Here is a 17,863-nt window from a genome sequence, read left to right on the forward strand (position 1 = left end):
GTGATTTGGAGTGGGCAAGAAGGCAGAGAAAAGTATCATTTGCATGGCCCTTCCTTTATTTATCAATAATGTCCAAGGAGAGAGTGGCAATATGGGGAGAGCAATGGGGATATAAAAAGCTTCAGCACAGCTTTCTCCTGTTCCAACCTTTCACATAGTTATAAATCAAAATATTGTCAAAATATGTTCCCCTTTCATTTAATTCTGACCTACTGCCACAGTTATACTAGTCTAGATGTTGTGGTGGTGGTGGTTGTATTTATATCCCACCCATTTGGCTGGGTTTTCCCAGCCACTCACATAAAAATACTGGGGGGAAATGAAAGTGTCACTAAAGGCTAGGAATGCAACAGATTTTATGCACACAGAGAGATAATACTGAAATGCCCTTTGTGTAATATATATTTCCATATTTGTGTGAAGAAATATTTGAAATACTGTTTGCTTCAAATGTGAAAACATTTCCCCTTATTTTCAAACGAAGGTTCTGAAAGGACTTACCATCACATTTCTGTGTCACTTCATTAAACTTGTGTCCAGCTGGGCACTTGCACTCAAAAGATCCAACAGTATTAATGCAATTTCCCCCTTGACAGATTCCAGGGATAGCTTGGCACTCATCCACATCTATCATGCAAAAGGGGTGGGGGAGAAAAACCACACACACAAAAAAGAACTGTTAACAATTTGACCACACAAAAATTAAAAACAAATTCACTGTTCCCACATCACCTTGTAAGGTCTCTTGCCTGGAAGAAAGTACAACTTTTTTGGAAATTATTAAGGTGGTTTTTTTTTAAGATTAATTCAGTACAGTCTCCCTAAGTACTTTCTATTTTAAAAAGTAACACAAAGAAATTTCGGCCATTGTCGTATTTAAGTTTATACCATCAAAATACATGAGGTACAAAATATACGAGGCTAGGCCCCTTGCCTAGCATCCTATGGTCAGTATTCCATCAAGCATGTAAAGAAAAGTAAAACCCAATGTCATCCTTAATTATAGAGCCAGTTCATACTTAACATTTTGTCCTCAAGTAAAAAAAGTACCTGTATGCATAATGTCATCCAATTATTAATGGTGCATGGCCAGTTTCTCCACAAAACCAGGGCACAAAACTCTACTCCTGATTGTTGCTTCCATGTTGACAATGCATACATAAATACAATGTGCTTATATAACTCCCAATTAAAATTGCTGTTTGTGTATATTCCATTTAATTTTTTTCACATGAAGATTGGCTCCGTAAGTAAAAGGCGTCGTTGGCTATTCCAGGACACGGCAATTATTGACTGGGCAATGTTCCCAATATGCTAGACTTTGGGCCCTATCTGCACTAAACATTTATAGCATTATCATGCCAATTTAAGCATACTGAAAGAATACTGTGTACTGTAGTTCGTAAAGGGTGCTGAGCTGTGTTAGGGGAACCTATTCCCCTGAAAAGTATCATACCACTTTAAACAGTCAAGACTTCCACCAAGAATCCTGATGAGCTCCTCACAGGCCTACAATTCTTAGAGGGATTTAACAGTCAGTCCTTTTTTCCTGGGAACTCTGAATATTGTAGCTCTGTGATGGGATTCCCATGATTCTTTGTGGGAAGCCGTGACTGTTTACTGCTATTAGACAGGGGCCATTAGACAGGAGAATATGCTACTTTAGGACAATGAAAGGTTAGAACATAACCACACAAATTGTATGGAAGTTGTTTCTGTAGTTTATAGAGCAGCCCCAGCTGCTTAAAGATAAGTTTTTTGCCATATCCAAATTTTCTAAAACAATAGACTGCCTTCAGTTCATCATGGGAATCTTTAGATTATAAATCTGATACTACTTTGGTTAATCTTTATCTCTTCTAGACCTACTAACTACTGTACCTCATTAGACAATATTTTAGAGAATGGTCTAAAACAAATCATCCCAAAGATCCAGTCCTGGGAATATAAAATCCACACCAATTTAGTGTATAGCAACTGTCCCTTTTAATTTTCTCCTGCTTCCTGCCAGACATCCAGACAATAAAAGAATTTATACAACAATAAAAGCCAAAAGCAGTGTAAGGGCTTTTGGTTGTGAGGCATGCTAAAGAATAAAGAAAGAAATATCTTGATGGAGTGGTATTCAACTAAGCATTACTCAAAGTAGACCTGCTGAAGTTAATGGACATAACCAACTTAGGTTTATTGACTATATTACTTAAAATACATGGCAAGCTGTTATAAACAGCGCAACCTAAGAGCTGTCCCATATTAGAGGAATCTCTCTACAGAGAAATATCAACAAGTTCCGGTTGCAACATGTTAAAATAAACAATTTTATTGTGGCTGTGCTATCGCCAAAATCTGTCCTATCTTCCTGTAGCTTTGCAGAATGGAGCTACTTTCCTTATGAAAGAACCTTTTGGCACCAAAGAAATTCAGTAAGATCCCTGCCTCTCTCTCTTGCAAGTTTTACAAACGCCATTGCAATTTACAAGAGCATCCAGCACTCTGTAGATGTTTTGACGAATAGATCTGACACTCCTTTCCAAAGCTTTCTCTACAATTTCAGACAGCAGATGCAGCTCGGTTGCAATAATTCTGTTAATAAAAATTTCAGCAGCTCCTACTGTACCGTACCTTGACAGGCTCCTGTCCGTATGTTTGGAATGAAGCCCCGGCGACAAGGATGAGGCTGAGCTGGACACATTTCACAGGGGTGGCCCCACGCTCTCCCGACAGTCGCACAGCAGAGGGTCTTTGTGCAGACTATCCCGCTGAGCTGCCCCTGGCACATCTGATTGGTTACCAAAGTGAAGCATGGGCCTGTCCTATAATCTGGATCAGAACAAGGAAACATCATCAGTGTTAAATCAGGGGGTGAATTTCACTGATGCGAACTCAAAGCAACAATATAAGAACTTGGCAGATAACTTTGCACACTCCCCTCATCCCCTCCGCCCCAGCACACAGAAGCAGGCATCCTTTCAAATCTGGTCCTGCTAATTCTGTGTTCTTATAGCGTGATTTTACCCTGTGAACCGCCTTGAGTCCTGCAGGTATGGGACGGTATACAAACACACAAACAGATTTCCACACTGCAGTACAGAAGCAAGTGTATAGCAAAAATGAGAGAAAGGGAAGTCAATAAATTATGTCCCTAAAATGGAAGGAAGGGAAGGAGCACTTCCTGATAAATGGACTTCCGAGTGTCATTGCCTCTTATTCCAAAAAGGGGGGAACAGGCCTGAGACAGAGGCTTAAACAAGGTTCCGGCAGCCATATTTAATCACAACCCTGTGTAGCTTCGCAGTCTCGTTCTGTGCTTTGTGTTGTGTACATCCCCCAAACTGCGTATATGAGGACTCCTCACATTTCATACGATAAGGAAACAAACTCTTTCTGATCTGTAGGGAACTGTAAAGGATCCTGGCCCAACGGGGAAAACAGTAGGACTCTCCACTTAGCGGCAAGTTTGCCTAACCCTTCCCTGATTAATCTTGCCTAGAGCACAATACTTTTATTAATTATTTTTCCTACCACAGAATTTAACAGATCCTAGAGGGCTGTAGCTTACAACCAAGCTAATTAAAGGCAACTTTCAGTGATACGCAGGCACAAAGCACACCCATTTAACTGTGGGCAACCTCTGTCTGCAGCTAAACGAGAGGGCATGTGGAACACATCTGATTTGGTTTGTTTATGGTACGACAAACTATTTATCCGAGAGACAAAATTAAACTAGGCCGTTAATAAAATATTCACTTGTATTTTGTTCCATTCTCCCACGGCAACAACAAAACAGTGGCATAGCGAGCTCCCCTGCACGCACATACACACTCTCTCACACAAGCTCTCTTTTTTCCTCAAACGAACATTTGTCACCTTCTCTCCTCCTTTTCTGCGCCTTCCTTTATTCCAGGCTTCCTCAACCTCGGCCCTCCAGATGTTTGGAGACTACATTTCCCATCATCCCTGACCACTGGTCCTGCTAGCTAGGGATCATGGGAGATGTAGGCCAAAAAAATGTCTGGAGGGCCGAGGTTGAGGAAGCCTGCTATATTCCTTTATTCATCGCCCTCATAAAGAACAGATATTTTCCCTTAAAATGTTTTTCACACGCTAGTACACAGGGAAACACAAGCATCCCCCCCCTCCAAGCCCAAATCCTCCACAAGTGCACCTATGTAGTTGCCAATATAACTCTTACATTCTCACTTTACATCAGGGGTTCCCAAACTTCTGAACCCACCAACCTCCAAATGAGCTTATAAAGTTGCCATAGACCCCAACCCAAATGACTGGGAATGTATGAGAGATAAATAAATGTCAATATATAATTAAGATTTATTTATCATCAATCGTCATTACTAAGAATAAAATAAATAAGGGAAACTGTTGTGTAAAATCAACTAATGAAATGCATTAGCAAGGAAGGTACTCTCTGTATATGCCTGTGCCTTTTTTTTAGGCTCATATTTCCTAATTACTTTTTTTTTTTTGGCATTGTACCTCATATTAGGTTTGCCATACATCCGGAAAATTCCGGACATGTACATTAATCAGATGCCTAAAACGATGCCCCGGGGTGGGGTGGTTGAATTTTAAGAGATTTCCAGAATTTCCTGGACGTATGGCGGTGGGTGGGATATTTCACACACAGACCCTGCGTCATATCAAACAGCCCCAAACTACTAGCACCTCTCTGTGTCTGTCTCCAGGGCTGCCCTGAAGAGCACCAATGGCAAAAGGGGGGCGGGCCCAGGAGGAGAGAGAGTGTGTTGCTGAGGGTGGACGGCAGGCGGGACACGGGGCCCCCAGTCTGTCCATGCCCACACTTCCCCCTTCCTCAACTGCTGTTTTCTGCTCATGCTGCTTTTGCCTTCCCCAAGTTGCCCACGTAGAGGCACGAGGGGCAGGGCAGGGAAAGGGAGCCCTGGCGCAGTCACACACACACACACACACACACACACACACACACACACACGGTTCTGCATGCAGGGCTCCCCAAGTAAATAATAAAAGGAAAAGGAGAAAGATAAGCTTTGTTTTCTCCTTTGGCATCAGTCAACCTCGATAACCTATTTTCACGTCGATACAAAATAAAAAAATTCCTTCCAGTAGCACCTTAGAGACCAACTAAGTTTGTTATTGGTGTGAGCTTTCGTGTGCATGCACACTTCTTCTGATACACTGAAACAGAAGTCACCAGACCCTTATATATAGTGAGAGGGTGGGAAGGGGCATTACTCAGAAGGGTGGTGGGAATGGGTGATTGACTGATAGGTGTGGTAAACCTGTTGACGACTGTTAACGACTGCAATTGGTCTTACAGGAAAAATCGAGGGGTGAGATGGCTAAAAATAGCTATATCATGTATAATGAGATAAGAATCCAATGTCTCTATTCAGACCGGGTATCTCCATGGTTTTAAGTTTGGTAATAAGTTGCAATTCAGCAACTTCTCTTTCCAGTCTATTTCTGAAATTGTTTTGTAATAAGACAGCTGCTTTGAGATCTTGTATAAAATGTCCTGGGAGATTGAAGTGTTCTCCTACTGGTTTCTCTGTCTTGTAATTCCTGATATCAGATTTGTGTCCATTTATCCTTTGGCGTAGGATATTTTCAAGTGGCTTCGCTGCCTCCTCTTTCTTTAATTCAGCTTCCTCGCTCAACAATTTCAACACAAAGCTCAACAACTTTGGGGGCGGGGGGGTGTCAGGAATTTTACTTCTTGAAATACGGCAAGCCTACCTGTACAGTCCCACTGACTGACCTCAATATCAAACACTTTGAGAAACCATGCCACTTTAAAGTGTACAGTGTAGGAGGCCCTTAGCAGAGGCTAAGTTGGTCTCAATGAACAATACAGTAGGACTGCATATTGTGGGGGGGGGGGGGTTAGATTCCAGGGGCTGTGTGTAAAGCCACCCCCATGTGGGCAATCTCACCTTCCAGAGATTGCACAAGATCTCGCAGGGTTTTCTGAGATCTCACAAAGGCCTCCAGAACCTGTGCGAGAACTTTCTTCCCACAGCCCAATAAGCAAAGCAGAGAACTTAAAAGATAATTCTGTGTCGAGTTTTCCCACCATGGAAAGAGCTTTGAAGTTCTCTGCTGTTGCTTACTCGGCTCTGGAGGCCTTTGAGAGACTTTTTTTGCCAATGGCTTTTTCCTGTTCTCCTGCCGCCTTAAAAAAAAAATCAGGCAAGACGTGTGTGTGTGTGTGTGCTGTTTAATGTAAACTTCTTAATTTCATTATTAAGTGGCCTATAAATTTAGTTGCATAAAATAAATTTGGATCAACTGAATTGCCAGATGCAAGCTTTTGAGTGTCATAAATTTCAGTTAGTATTTGAGATTAGGTCACACAAAGTCTCTCTCTCCAGGAATTTAAGCACTAGTTAGTTCAAATAAAGGTTGCTTGCTGTGTTTTCTCCCACCCTTTATCCAATCTTCAGTTTTCCTTAGACTTGTTTATAGTCACTTGCCCCCAGTGGCAAGTTAAAATTTCCTCCAAATGTGAAAGCACAAAATCTTTACAAAATTTGTCCCATCCTCTCACCCTGTCACCTGTGAGGCCACACAACAAAAATAAGTATGGACATACTGGCTAGTGGTTTAGGGGAGGGTTTTAAGTGGGCTTGTGACTTCTTTGCACATCCTTCCAACTGGTTCAAAAGAAAGGGGAATCACTATGCAAAATATTTTGCAGAATGCTAGATTGAACATTTTCATTGAGTTCCATTTTCAAGCTATAAACACACCGAATCTTTGGTTGAGTTGTGATATATCAGTTTGCCTATGTACAGTGCTTTTTTTTTTTTTCTTAAAAAAATGCTTAGGGGTACTCTCATTTTCCTACTCATATTGAAACACTGCCCCTCAATGAGGCCAAACTTAGATTCACAAAATGTTTAGGGGTATGCGTCCCCCCAGAAAAAAAACACTGCCTATGTATATTTTCTTTTACACTAGTCTCTACATCCCAATGCTTATGTACCTACCTATTAAAACTGTGAAACATCTCCCTTGTGATTATGATGTGCTATAGAGCAATACATTCCCATTTTACCACATTATTATTATGTATTTATTTATATCCCGCCTTTTTCCCTGATGGGGACTCAAGGTGGCTTACAGATAAAAATAGGAACAGCTAAAAATATTTTTTTAGAAAAACAATCATTAAAAAACAATTAAACATTTACACAAAATAGATGTCGTTGAGACCCAAGCTCTTGGACACATTCCTCTGCTAGGGTACATTTGTGGAAAGGCTGAAAGTATATATTAAGTAACAATAAACCTGTCACATCCACTTGATCAGGGTTTCATTTGTTCTTGAATATAAAAATTCCCCATGGTAACTAGAAATGTCACACTGATCTCTTGTTTTCAGAGCGGAGGGAGAACCTTGAGGCCAGTGGTTCCCAAGTGGTGGTTGTAGACCCCAGGGGGTCCATGTCACATATCCGTCAACTGCCAGGGACATCGCGTTTTGAGGGACCGTGCCCTCATGCTAGGACACAGCATTCAAAACATGAGAGACTGTGGCCGAACATGCATCTCGCACAGGATTGTGTCACCTAAAACCTTGTGTTTATGGGTGTTGCGTTCTCATGTGGGTTATGTGACTCACGCAGGAGTGAAGCCTAGAAGACCCGTGACCCAGTTTTGTGATGGGACATGTTGGAGGGTATGGCAGCACTATTCCATAACAAAAACTACTATAGAAATATCAACATTTACAAAAGCAGGGGGTCCGTGGCTTGGCTTTTGAAAAACAGGGGGTCCGCACTCTGCAGCACTTAGCTAATTGGAACCACTCCTCTAGGTCTCTCTATCTGGCTCCTAAGAATGTCACCTAGACTGTAGCCCGCTCTCCACAGGCTACGCTGCTCACCAGGCCCTGCTCCATTCCCTTGTTGAGGATTTTGCCTGCAAAATGTTCCTTGAACTATAATCATGCTTCTCACTTGTCTGTAGAGGGTATACAGAAGAGAAGGTTGGTGGGTGTAGAAAACTGGCTTTTGCACAGCTGGAATGCAGCCTACTGTGAAAAGGTCATTCGTTGCTCCACAAGCTTTTGCATCTGTCCCCATCTACTTTTCTGCCTCTGGCTCCACCTACAATTGTCATGCGGCCCCTTAAAGGTTACTCATGAAGGAATGTGGTCCCTGGGTTGAACAGATGTGCCCCCATCCCAGTATCAATCAATGCCTTCTAATACAGATGTGCCTTCAAAGAGTTCTCATATATTGGCCTCTTTCCAGATCTATTTTCACCTGAACTAATTTTAGAGAGTTGTTGCCCACAACTGCCTGAAACCAGTACAAAAGCATGTGGCCTTATTTACTTCTATAAATACCAAAACTGAGAAAAAATATATGTGTCTCTAAGTCTCAAGCTATTAAAGCCACAACTGACACAAGTTCCTTTGACATTAACTACTGAGACCAGTGGAAAAGTGGAAGTAGCCTAAAACAACTGTAGAGATTGTTGAACCTCAGACTATTGGCAGGTTTTTATCTAAACTAGGCACAGTGCTAATGAACAACAATTGCTCCAAAGTAATCTATGGAACAGACTGAGCTAGCGAAGCCATTCTCGCAGGAATCATGACCCTGGAAATATTAGATTCTGGCATTTGTGTGTTTATTTTTTCAGCCAACCTTTTCGGCAGCAAGGGCAGATACTCCAACAGGCTGCAGAAGAGAGGAGAGAAGGCGAAACAGCACTATTCCATTGCCTGTGGTAAGAGACCAGCTGCTTTTCAGTCTCCACAGCAGTCATGTAGCAACTGCCTTTCCACCAGGCGGCAGGGCAGAGGGAGAGGTGAGAAGCAGGGCTATTTGTTGGTCCTCCTTCACATGGCAGCAAACTGCCCGAACTGCTCCCATTCGTTTTAAGAACTGTAATCTGAAGAACTGGTGGCTCAGCTTACTTTCCCCCCTTCTCCTTCCTTCCTTTTCCCTTGGGTATCCTGAGGGTAGGGACTGAGGTACTATTGGTATTTGTAAGCTATATGGCCAGAACCATCCTCAACAGCAATATAACCAGGAGGGTCAAAAGGACCAGCTGATTTCTCCAAACAAACAATCCCAGGCATTTGAGCAATTCACGAACCCCTTGAAATGTGATTTTCTTAGCTCCTGTAGGAAACTCCCTCAGGAAGAGCAACAAACAGTCATCGATATTCTTGACTCTGTCAGCCACATATTGAAAGGGGTCAAAGAATCGGAGGTAGGGACTGATAATAGATCCAATATCCGCAACCATTTGACATCTATAGAAGTTCTTCAGGGCCAAGGAATATCAGATGAAGAAGCCCAAGAAAGGGAGGGAGGTTTACCTTCCTGTGCTCCAAAAATGAACCTAGTGGATCTACCAATACAACCCCTACCCCAAGCTGCAGGAAACAAAATCCTTCTCTGAATCTAATAACGGAACTTGATTGGATACAAGCATATAATAGTGATTTAGATAAGATACACTCAAGTTTCTTGAGACGTATCCTGGGGCTCCCCAGTTCAATCAAGTATGAGACGATGTGTGCAGAGCTAGGTACAGAACTAGGTGTACACACAAAGGAATATTGGGTGTGGGCTAGCACTATAAAACACTGGTTCCTTTGCCATTTTCCTTGCCAATCTTCAAGTCTGATATCTGACTTCCTTAAGGACACTTATAAAACCAGACGGTTCCAATGCTTACATAGCAAAATCAGATCTATTTGTATTGACTTGGAACTCTTGCATAATTCAAGTGAGCAATATATTTATCATAATACTGTATTCAGATCAGGTTAAGGAACATTGAAAAACAAAATATCAAGCCAGCGGTAAATAAAGTTTGCTTCCCCAGGTTTCATGGTTTAAATCCAACAGATAACAGGGTCACATATTTCAAAATTATTATTTCCAGTCCAATGCAGGGCCTTTATGTTAGCCCGACTATTTTCCAGGGACAGTCCCAGAATTATGAAAACCACCCTGGCTTCTGATTTGATCCCAGAATGTCCCTATTTCCCCTGCCAGTGCCACCACGGAACTCAAGGAGGAGGAGGAGCTGCTGCTTGTCCTGAACGGTGGTGGCAGTGGCGTCTGCAAGGAGGCATCCCATTGCTTCTCCATAGCCACCACTACTGGCCTCCTCCCTTGGGCAGTTCATAGGGGCTGCTGGGGAGCAGGTGAGGAGGAGGAAGAGAGGCTGCCGCCACTGAGACCCAGCCTTGCAAGATGCACTGGCTCTGAAGGGCAGGCACAGGGCAGGGCCACACTGGGCGGGAAGAACTGGAGAGTGGGATGGAGCACAGGGGACCCTGGTTTTATAAGTACAGTGGTACCTCTGGTTGCGAATGGGATCCGTTCCGGAGTCTCGTTCGCAACATGAGCAGAACGCAACCCGCATCTGCGTGTCGCAATTTGCCGCTTCTGCGCATGAGCGTGACGTCATTTTGAGCGTCTGCGCATGCGCGAGCAGCGAAATCCGGAAGTAACCCTTTCCGGTACTTCCGGGTCACCGCGGGACGCAACCGGAAAAGACATAACCTGAACCGAACGTAACAAGAGGTATGACTGTATGTTGCATTTTTTCATAGATGTTCAACATTCCTGAACTTCCAAATGACAGCCGAAACACCCACATAACAAAATACCATTTAACCATCCAAACTTCAAGCTTTCAGAATAGACTACTTCACTCCCCACCCCCCAAAAAGACATTGCGTGGCAAGTTCCCTCCCCCATATGAAATAAAGACACAAGACACATTATTTAAGGTTAATGGGCGTAAATGGCCACAACTTTATTGATTACAGAATTGAAGGTATTGGCCTTAGGCATTGGCTCCTATCACTACCCGGCATGGTAACCGGGAAGGGTTGAACACGAACCGTGGGTGTCCCGTTGGAGTACGCCAACTAGGACCCCCACGGGTGTCACCGCTCGTGGGCGTGCCGGCGGCCCTCACCTTACTAGGTCTCGGACAAGGCAACGCCCCCGGAGTCCTCTACCGGACTACCCTTTTTCTCGTGGGAAGGTGATGGCGTGTCCTTCCCCCCATCCATTTGCATAACAATAGACCCCTGCCAATGCCTAACCGCCAAAACCGCGAAAGTTGTGACGATTTGCTACGAGGTAGGTGAAAAATCCAAAGGCTGAAAATCCGCCACTTGGAAAAATTCCTACCAGGCCCCTTGCGGCGACCAACCGAAGTCCATAGCAAGGTCAAGACTCCCTAACCTAAGGGTGGGTGGGCTGGGAAAACTTCTCTGCTGCCGAGGAGTGAAGAGGGTGATCCCGGGGCGTGCCTGGCCTTAAATAGCGCAGGCCACACCTCCCCCACCCGCCGATTGGCGGACAGGGGGAAGGCAGAGAGGCACGCCCCCGGGGATTCCCTTGCTCTCGCGGGGGCTAAGTTCCAGCCCCCGCGCTTGTGGGAGGGGCCAGCCCGCAACACCCTCTCCTCCCGAGGCTCGGAAATGGCTTTGGTGGAAAATAAAACTGTTATGTCCAAATCATGTCAGAAATGTTGCTAAAATTGTTGAGAAAGGTGGGTATTACAGTACTTAAAATCAGCAGCAAGTTTTAGGTGTAATATGTAAAAAATATAAAATGTACTTGATTTCGTAAATTGCTTGGAAAAGACACAAGCTTCAAGTCACGTTGCCAAAATCAATGAAAGCCCCAGACACATGATCTGGACTTGAAATTTTAAGTATTTGCCATTTCCAAAGACTAAAATACAACTCAGGGACGCGGGTGGCGCTGTGGGTAAAACCTCAGCGCCTAGGACTTGCCGATCGCATGGTCGGCGGTTCGAATCACTGCGGCGTGGTGCGCTCCCGTCGTTCGGTCCCAGCGCCTGCCAACCTAGCAGTTCGAAAGCACCCCCGGGTGCAAGTAGATAAATAGGGACCGCTTACCAGCGGGAAGGTAAACGGCGTTCCGTGTGCTGCGCTGGCTCGCCAGATGCAGCTTGTCACGCTGGCCACGTGACCCGGAAGTGTCTGCGGACAGCGCTGGCTCCCGGCCTCTAGAGTGAGATGAGCGCACAACCCCAGAGTCTGTCAAGACTGGCCCGTACGGGCAGGGGTACCTTTACCTTTACCTTTTTAAAATACAACTCAGTTTTAATCCCCTGTCCCCCCAGCAATAATCTCCTTTTTCTTAACTATGAATTTCCTAACAGGTCTGACAATTGAAACTAGAATATATATGTGCCTACTTGAATCTGCCTTCATGAATGCTAAATGTTCATGGCAACATAAATCTAACCCCTGTGACCTTCCCAGCACCACATGCTTCCTACATGGAATTCATTATGTTCAGCAATGCAGCAGTCCGCATAATTTTTTTTTAAATCAGGCACTGTAAAAAAAAAAAAAGCTTGTTATTAAGAATATGTTTCAGTACATTAAACAGGCATACACATAAGGCTCCTAATATCTAACTCTTCACCTAGGAGCCTTACAGTCCTACAGGTCAGGATCATATTAATTTTATTCAACAGATAGGGAAATTTGGGCTGAAAGATAGAGCATCTTGCAAAATATTATTTTGAACTGTAGCTAGTTCCTTTTTGGACAGGATGAACTTCAACTGTATCTAGTTCCTTTTAAAAGTTACTTTCCAACACTGCTGATAGCAGACTATTCTGGTCCAGGTGTGCATAAAATTATGTTGTAGAAGAAACTAACTTTAGCTGCATCATGTCCAGTGTGAAATTAAATTAGCACCAAAATACAGAATTCTGCACTTTTAATAAAGCTTGGCATAATTGCTATTTGCTGATTTGCTTATTTTAAAACCTTCCTCAGCAGATATACCTGTATCGTAGTTAAAATTATCTACAATTACTGTGCACTAGCTGAAGTACAAGGGTTTTTTTTTAATGAGACTCCTAAGCCAACTTTGGTGGGTTCCTAAATGTTTTGCCCAAGAGGATTAATCAACATAGCTGATTATGTTTCCACTGGAGCACCTCCTAACCAGGGATTTCACTGGGCTTGCATTTCTTGGTGCATCACCATCTAATATCTGGAGCCTGGAAACTTATTCACAGGAGTCCAAACGCCTGACTCACCATTTGGAAATCATTATCCTCATTCGGGCCTGTGCAACCTGTGACCCACTTAGCTGAACACAACCCAACAGGCAAGTTTAATGGCCTGCCAGGCCCTTATCTCTCCCCTTTCCCAGGTTTTGCAGTCCCCAACAGACAGCAAAACAATAGGGGTTATTGAGAAGCTGCTGAGCTGCCATACACAGCTTGTGGTCTGCATTTGAGCTGGCAAATCACATTTTGTATAGGCTTGTGCTAAGGGCTCTTCTTATCAGCCATATTTAATGTAAAGTATATGAAAATTGGCCAAGCCAAGGTCGCCAGTACCAGTAACCTAAATTTGATGGACGTTCCTTTGCCTTTAACACAGGTGAGATATGGCTCTTTTTCCCAGTTCAGCAAACAATCACAGAAGATGCTCCTTCTGAATCTCCTTCTGCCAAGCAACTTTGCGAGAAGCCAAGGAGCCCCTCCGAACTGGGCACTGATCTCCCTTATGCTTTTGAAAAGTATCTGAAAACCCACATTCGAGAACAAAAAACTTGAATCTTTTCAAAACCTATTTTGTTCTTGCAATTGACCCACTTTTCCTGTAGCTGGAAAGTAATCAAACAACAACAAAGTAATGTTCAAGGATTGTTTCTGGAGTAATTTATTATGCACACTCAAATCCAAAACACAAAACTAAGCCCATAACAAGGGGGGTGGGGTGAGTATTTAGTTTTGTTCTTCGCAATTACAACTAGCAGTCCAAAAATATACAGCTTTTTTTTTTTATTTTCCAGAATGAAGAAAAATAATAAAAAGGCAGCAAAATGAAGAAGTTTCCGTTGATGTAGCACCGCTTCCCAAACTGACACATTTCTGTACAGATTAGTGGCTTGAACGTTGCAAGGTATTTTCTCCCTACTGTGTTTCAAGTTGCATTTGCTGTGCAGACCAGAGATGGGGGCCAGGGATTTCTTCTCCCAATGCGCATTACCTGTCTACAACACACAGGCACCACAAATCCCATTAAGCAAGCTGTCATCTGTGCAAGCTCAATGGCTTTCTCAAATATACGCAACTCAGCTGAACTGCAAAGTGAACATGGCTTACGTTCTCAGATCAGATGAAAGCTGGTTTGAGGGAAAGCACATTGTATGCTGCAATATTTGTCATGAAACTGCAGGACAGATGTGGATCGTGCCTAACGTCATCTGCACAGGCCGTCAAACACCAGAAGTGGGAGCATACTGCAGCCAAGTATATGGTAATAAGTACGCAACCTAAGACTTCTGCTAATGCAAGATTCACATGAAGTCATGGAACACAGCACAATTGCTTTCTGCTTCTGTGAGTAGTTTTACAAAATAAAACCAGTATGACAAGGGATTCTGATGATGGATTTGTTTGTTACACTTTCTAATCCAGAGATCAAAGCCACCCTTCTTATATTAGGACAGAAGAGGATGCAAATGCTCAGAAATGAATGAATAAAATGTACTGTGAGTGGAAGAAACCCCTGGAAGTCATAAACACACTTTTGTTATTTGTTCTGAATATAAGATGCCCCTGAATAGAGGCCTTACCCCTACAATATCTCTCTGAAAGATAGACTGACCCCATAAATCTCAGGCACCATCCAGTAAAAAACACATGAAACCTCTAGATTCATCTTACAATGAGTGCCACCTGTCAAGTAGGGTGGGTGGTCCTTTTACAAAACTGTTGAAGTTCCACGTGGTTCCTCAGGTCTCATCTGAAATCATGGCTTCTCTCCCTATATTTCTATCTGAAGCTAACAACTAGTTTACTATTTGAGAGTAGTGTAGCATAGCGTCTTAAAGGCCAAACAAGATACAATAGGGCAGGGATGGGCAACAATTCTGCACAGGCCAGGTCCTTATCAGGATCAACCTCATGAGCCAAATTTGACAAGCCCACCCACGTATTAAATGCATGGCGTTGCAAGTCTCCCCTCATCTCCCTTTCATTCCCAATCTCAGAAGTTTACAAAAGGAACACAATGAGATTCACAAAAGTTTTAGGACAGCTCCCATGCTCCCATTTTAGCACTGGGGCCATCTTAAAGACTTTTGCAAAAGTGCTTTTGAAGCATACACACACACACACACTTTCTCCTTTAAATGAAAGAGGGGTGTGGCTGCTTCAAACAGCACTTTTGAGAAGCATTTTAAGGCAGGCCCTGTGCTCCCATTTCAGCTGAAACAGGAGCGTGGGGGCTACCTCACATCACTCACAGAGGCGCATTTGCTGCTTCAAACACTGCTTTGGAGAAGAACTTTAATCTCCGTTCATCTGCTTTATATATTCTGCTGCCTTGGCTTCATGACCCTGTTCCCTGATGGGAAGACGGCACGCAGCCAACGCAAAATTAAACCTTGTTCTCCCACCCATCAGCTGACATCACCAATGATGATGGACAGGTGGGCATGGGTTTGGGGAAAATGGCCTCGCAAGCCAAACTGGATACTTTGGCAGGCTAAGATTGCTGCGCGGGCCAGAGATTCCCCACCCTTGCAACAGGGCAACGGTACACACTTGTAAGAAGGTCCACTTTTGATATGAAAAGCAGCGTGCAGAGGAAGGAAGCCTTGCCTTGCTGAGCTCTGCTGCTTGAAGAGAAAAGCGAGGAACCTTTAGCCCTCCAGATATTGCTAACTTATAAGTGCCACCATCCCTAGGAAGCATGGGCAAGGACCATGGGATAATCAACAGTAGACAGGATGTAGGCAGAAAGAAGACTGTAAACAGATCACAACAAGGGATGGCGGAGGACCTGGGTTTCATTTTCCTCCCCTGCATGTTGTTTTTCATGTTAAAAAGGTAGAAACCCCACCCCCATGTTCTATGGAAACAGGGCAGACATGGGCATAATTTATAGATGTGGCTTCCCCACATGTCTAGGTTGGCTCTAAATGGCTGAACTGTGTTCAGTGCTCACCAGAAATAGATACTTCTGGCACACAGCTACCTCTCAGTCTTAGCCTACCTCACAGAATAGTTTTATGGATTATTGAGACAATTTGAGGAAGGATCAAAAAAACCATCATGAGCACACAAATGCACAGTAAATTTGGCAAGATATTCAGGGGCATTGCCATTTTGGTGGGTTTTTTGTGGAGTGTGAAAGCTTGCAATCATTTTGGGGACCTTGCTGTCTGACTTGGGGGCAGGCGTTTTTGTTATTTACTTGTTAAATGTAATTTCTTGTTAAACGTAGCTTCAGCCCCCCCCCTTTCACCCCTTGCTCTTCAAATTTTGAGCCTGAAGTTCACAAAGTCAAACTTTCAGTTCAGCCCTACTTTTAAACACTGCAAAGTGTTAGTGCTAAGCAATATTATTGCTTTCAGTAATAGGTCGTATACTTTTTCACTTTTAAGAGGCCATGTTGGCAAGGGTTTCACGTCCCTGTTGGTTTTTGCTCACCTTTTAAAAGCTATTCACAAAACATTAAAAATGTAAACACAGATTAAACCGTCAGTATCCGTCACATACACACTTATCCCAGAGCATATTGTGAAAGAGTAGCGCGTTCCAACATAGCCCATTCTACAGCCAGTTTTGCGCTGGAGCCAAAATCTGAAGTCAACTCAATTGGCAGAACCACTCACAGTATTTATCCCAGTGTCAATGAGATCAGAATGCAGCCTGCTATTGCTATACCCAGCCAAGGTTCCCAGGGGGCAAACAAACTCATCTATGAGAATCAGCTTTGCCCCATATGTCATGCTTGTGGGAAGAGGGCTAACACCTTTGCCAAAAATAGGAAGCTGCTAGTTACAGGACAAGAAAGTCAAGCAAGGGTGGACTTGAGAACCTCCTTGCTCCAAAATCCATACTCGAACAATATCTTCATTAGGCAAAACAAAATATCACAAAATAGGTATCACAAAAGTGATTTCTCCAACCACCCTCCTTCTGGTCCAAAACAGCTATATTTACTTTTTGTGTCATTTCTCCAGCTTTCTCAACAAGCTTTGTTATTTCACAATGTATCACACTCATGTCGTAAGGACAGACTGCATTCTTAGATTAGCCCTAGAATTTAAAAACCTTAAAAGGTGATAAAATTAGCAATGCATAGAGTGCTTACAGTGTCCTGGCTCCTGCTTGCTGAAGAACAAAACTCAAAAGAGGAGACTTTACAAAGGATTTGGTGTTTAGATTGCTGCGATATACAGTATATGCAAATTAATGGCTTAATGCACAACAGGCAATACACATAAGTAATCCTAGGTACAGCTACACAAAGGCAGGTGATATAGCTCCCAAAACTTCGCCATTGATAGGACAATGACAAACACCCATCTCCCACAAAACCTAGTTGGCAACATCATCATCATTCTTTGGTACCTCTTGGATTGAGGTGGTGTAGGAGGTTCTCTACACCATCTGGGGTTAGGGCAGAGCCAGAGAAATATCCCCCTCTAGAGAGGCAGGGCTACTCCCAGTATCTGAGGTACACACCATGGAAGGGTCAGGGATAGGCTCTTACAGCTGTAGAGAGGGAACTGGGGCTTGTGGCTCTTAGCATGGTGACTGGTGAGGTGAGTGAGTTGGTTGAAGGAACCCACACACACACACCAGCCTCGGGCTGTCCAACTCTGGTAGACACATCCCCATCGTGCTGCAACCCTCCTGGGGTCTTCGGCAAAGCGTCACCTCGGCATGCTCACTAGCCACAAAATGTTTGGAGTGGGAGATAGAAAAACAGCAGGAGATCGAATGGAGTATTCTGAAAGCATGCATGGAACCATGACAAATGCTCCCAAAACTGCGCTCATTTTTTTGCAATTCAAAAGCTTGA

At 43.5% G+C, this 17,863-nt stretch overlaps 1 protein-coding gene across 1 annotated transcript in view; it reads right to left on the bottom strand.

Moving 5' to 3' along the window:
- Window positions 1-17,863, bottom strand: part of FBN1 (fibrillin 1) — a 209,898-nt gene that overhangs the window by 126,074 nt on the left and 65,961 nt on the right. Inside the window, 2 exon segments of the mRNA XM_028705574.2 lie at window positions 502-627; window positions 2,623-2,820. Of these exon segments, the coding sequence (XP_028561407.2) occupies window positions 502-627; window positions 2,623-2,820 (324 nt within the window).

Source organism: Podarcis muralis, chromosome 14 (assembly GCF_964188315.1).
Source record: "Podarcis muralis chromosome 14, rPodMur119.hap1.1, whole genome shotgun sequence".
Classification (NCBI taxonomy): Eukaryota; Metazoa; Chordata; class Lepidosauria; order Squamata; family Lacertidae; genus Podarcis; species Podarcis muralis.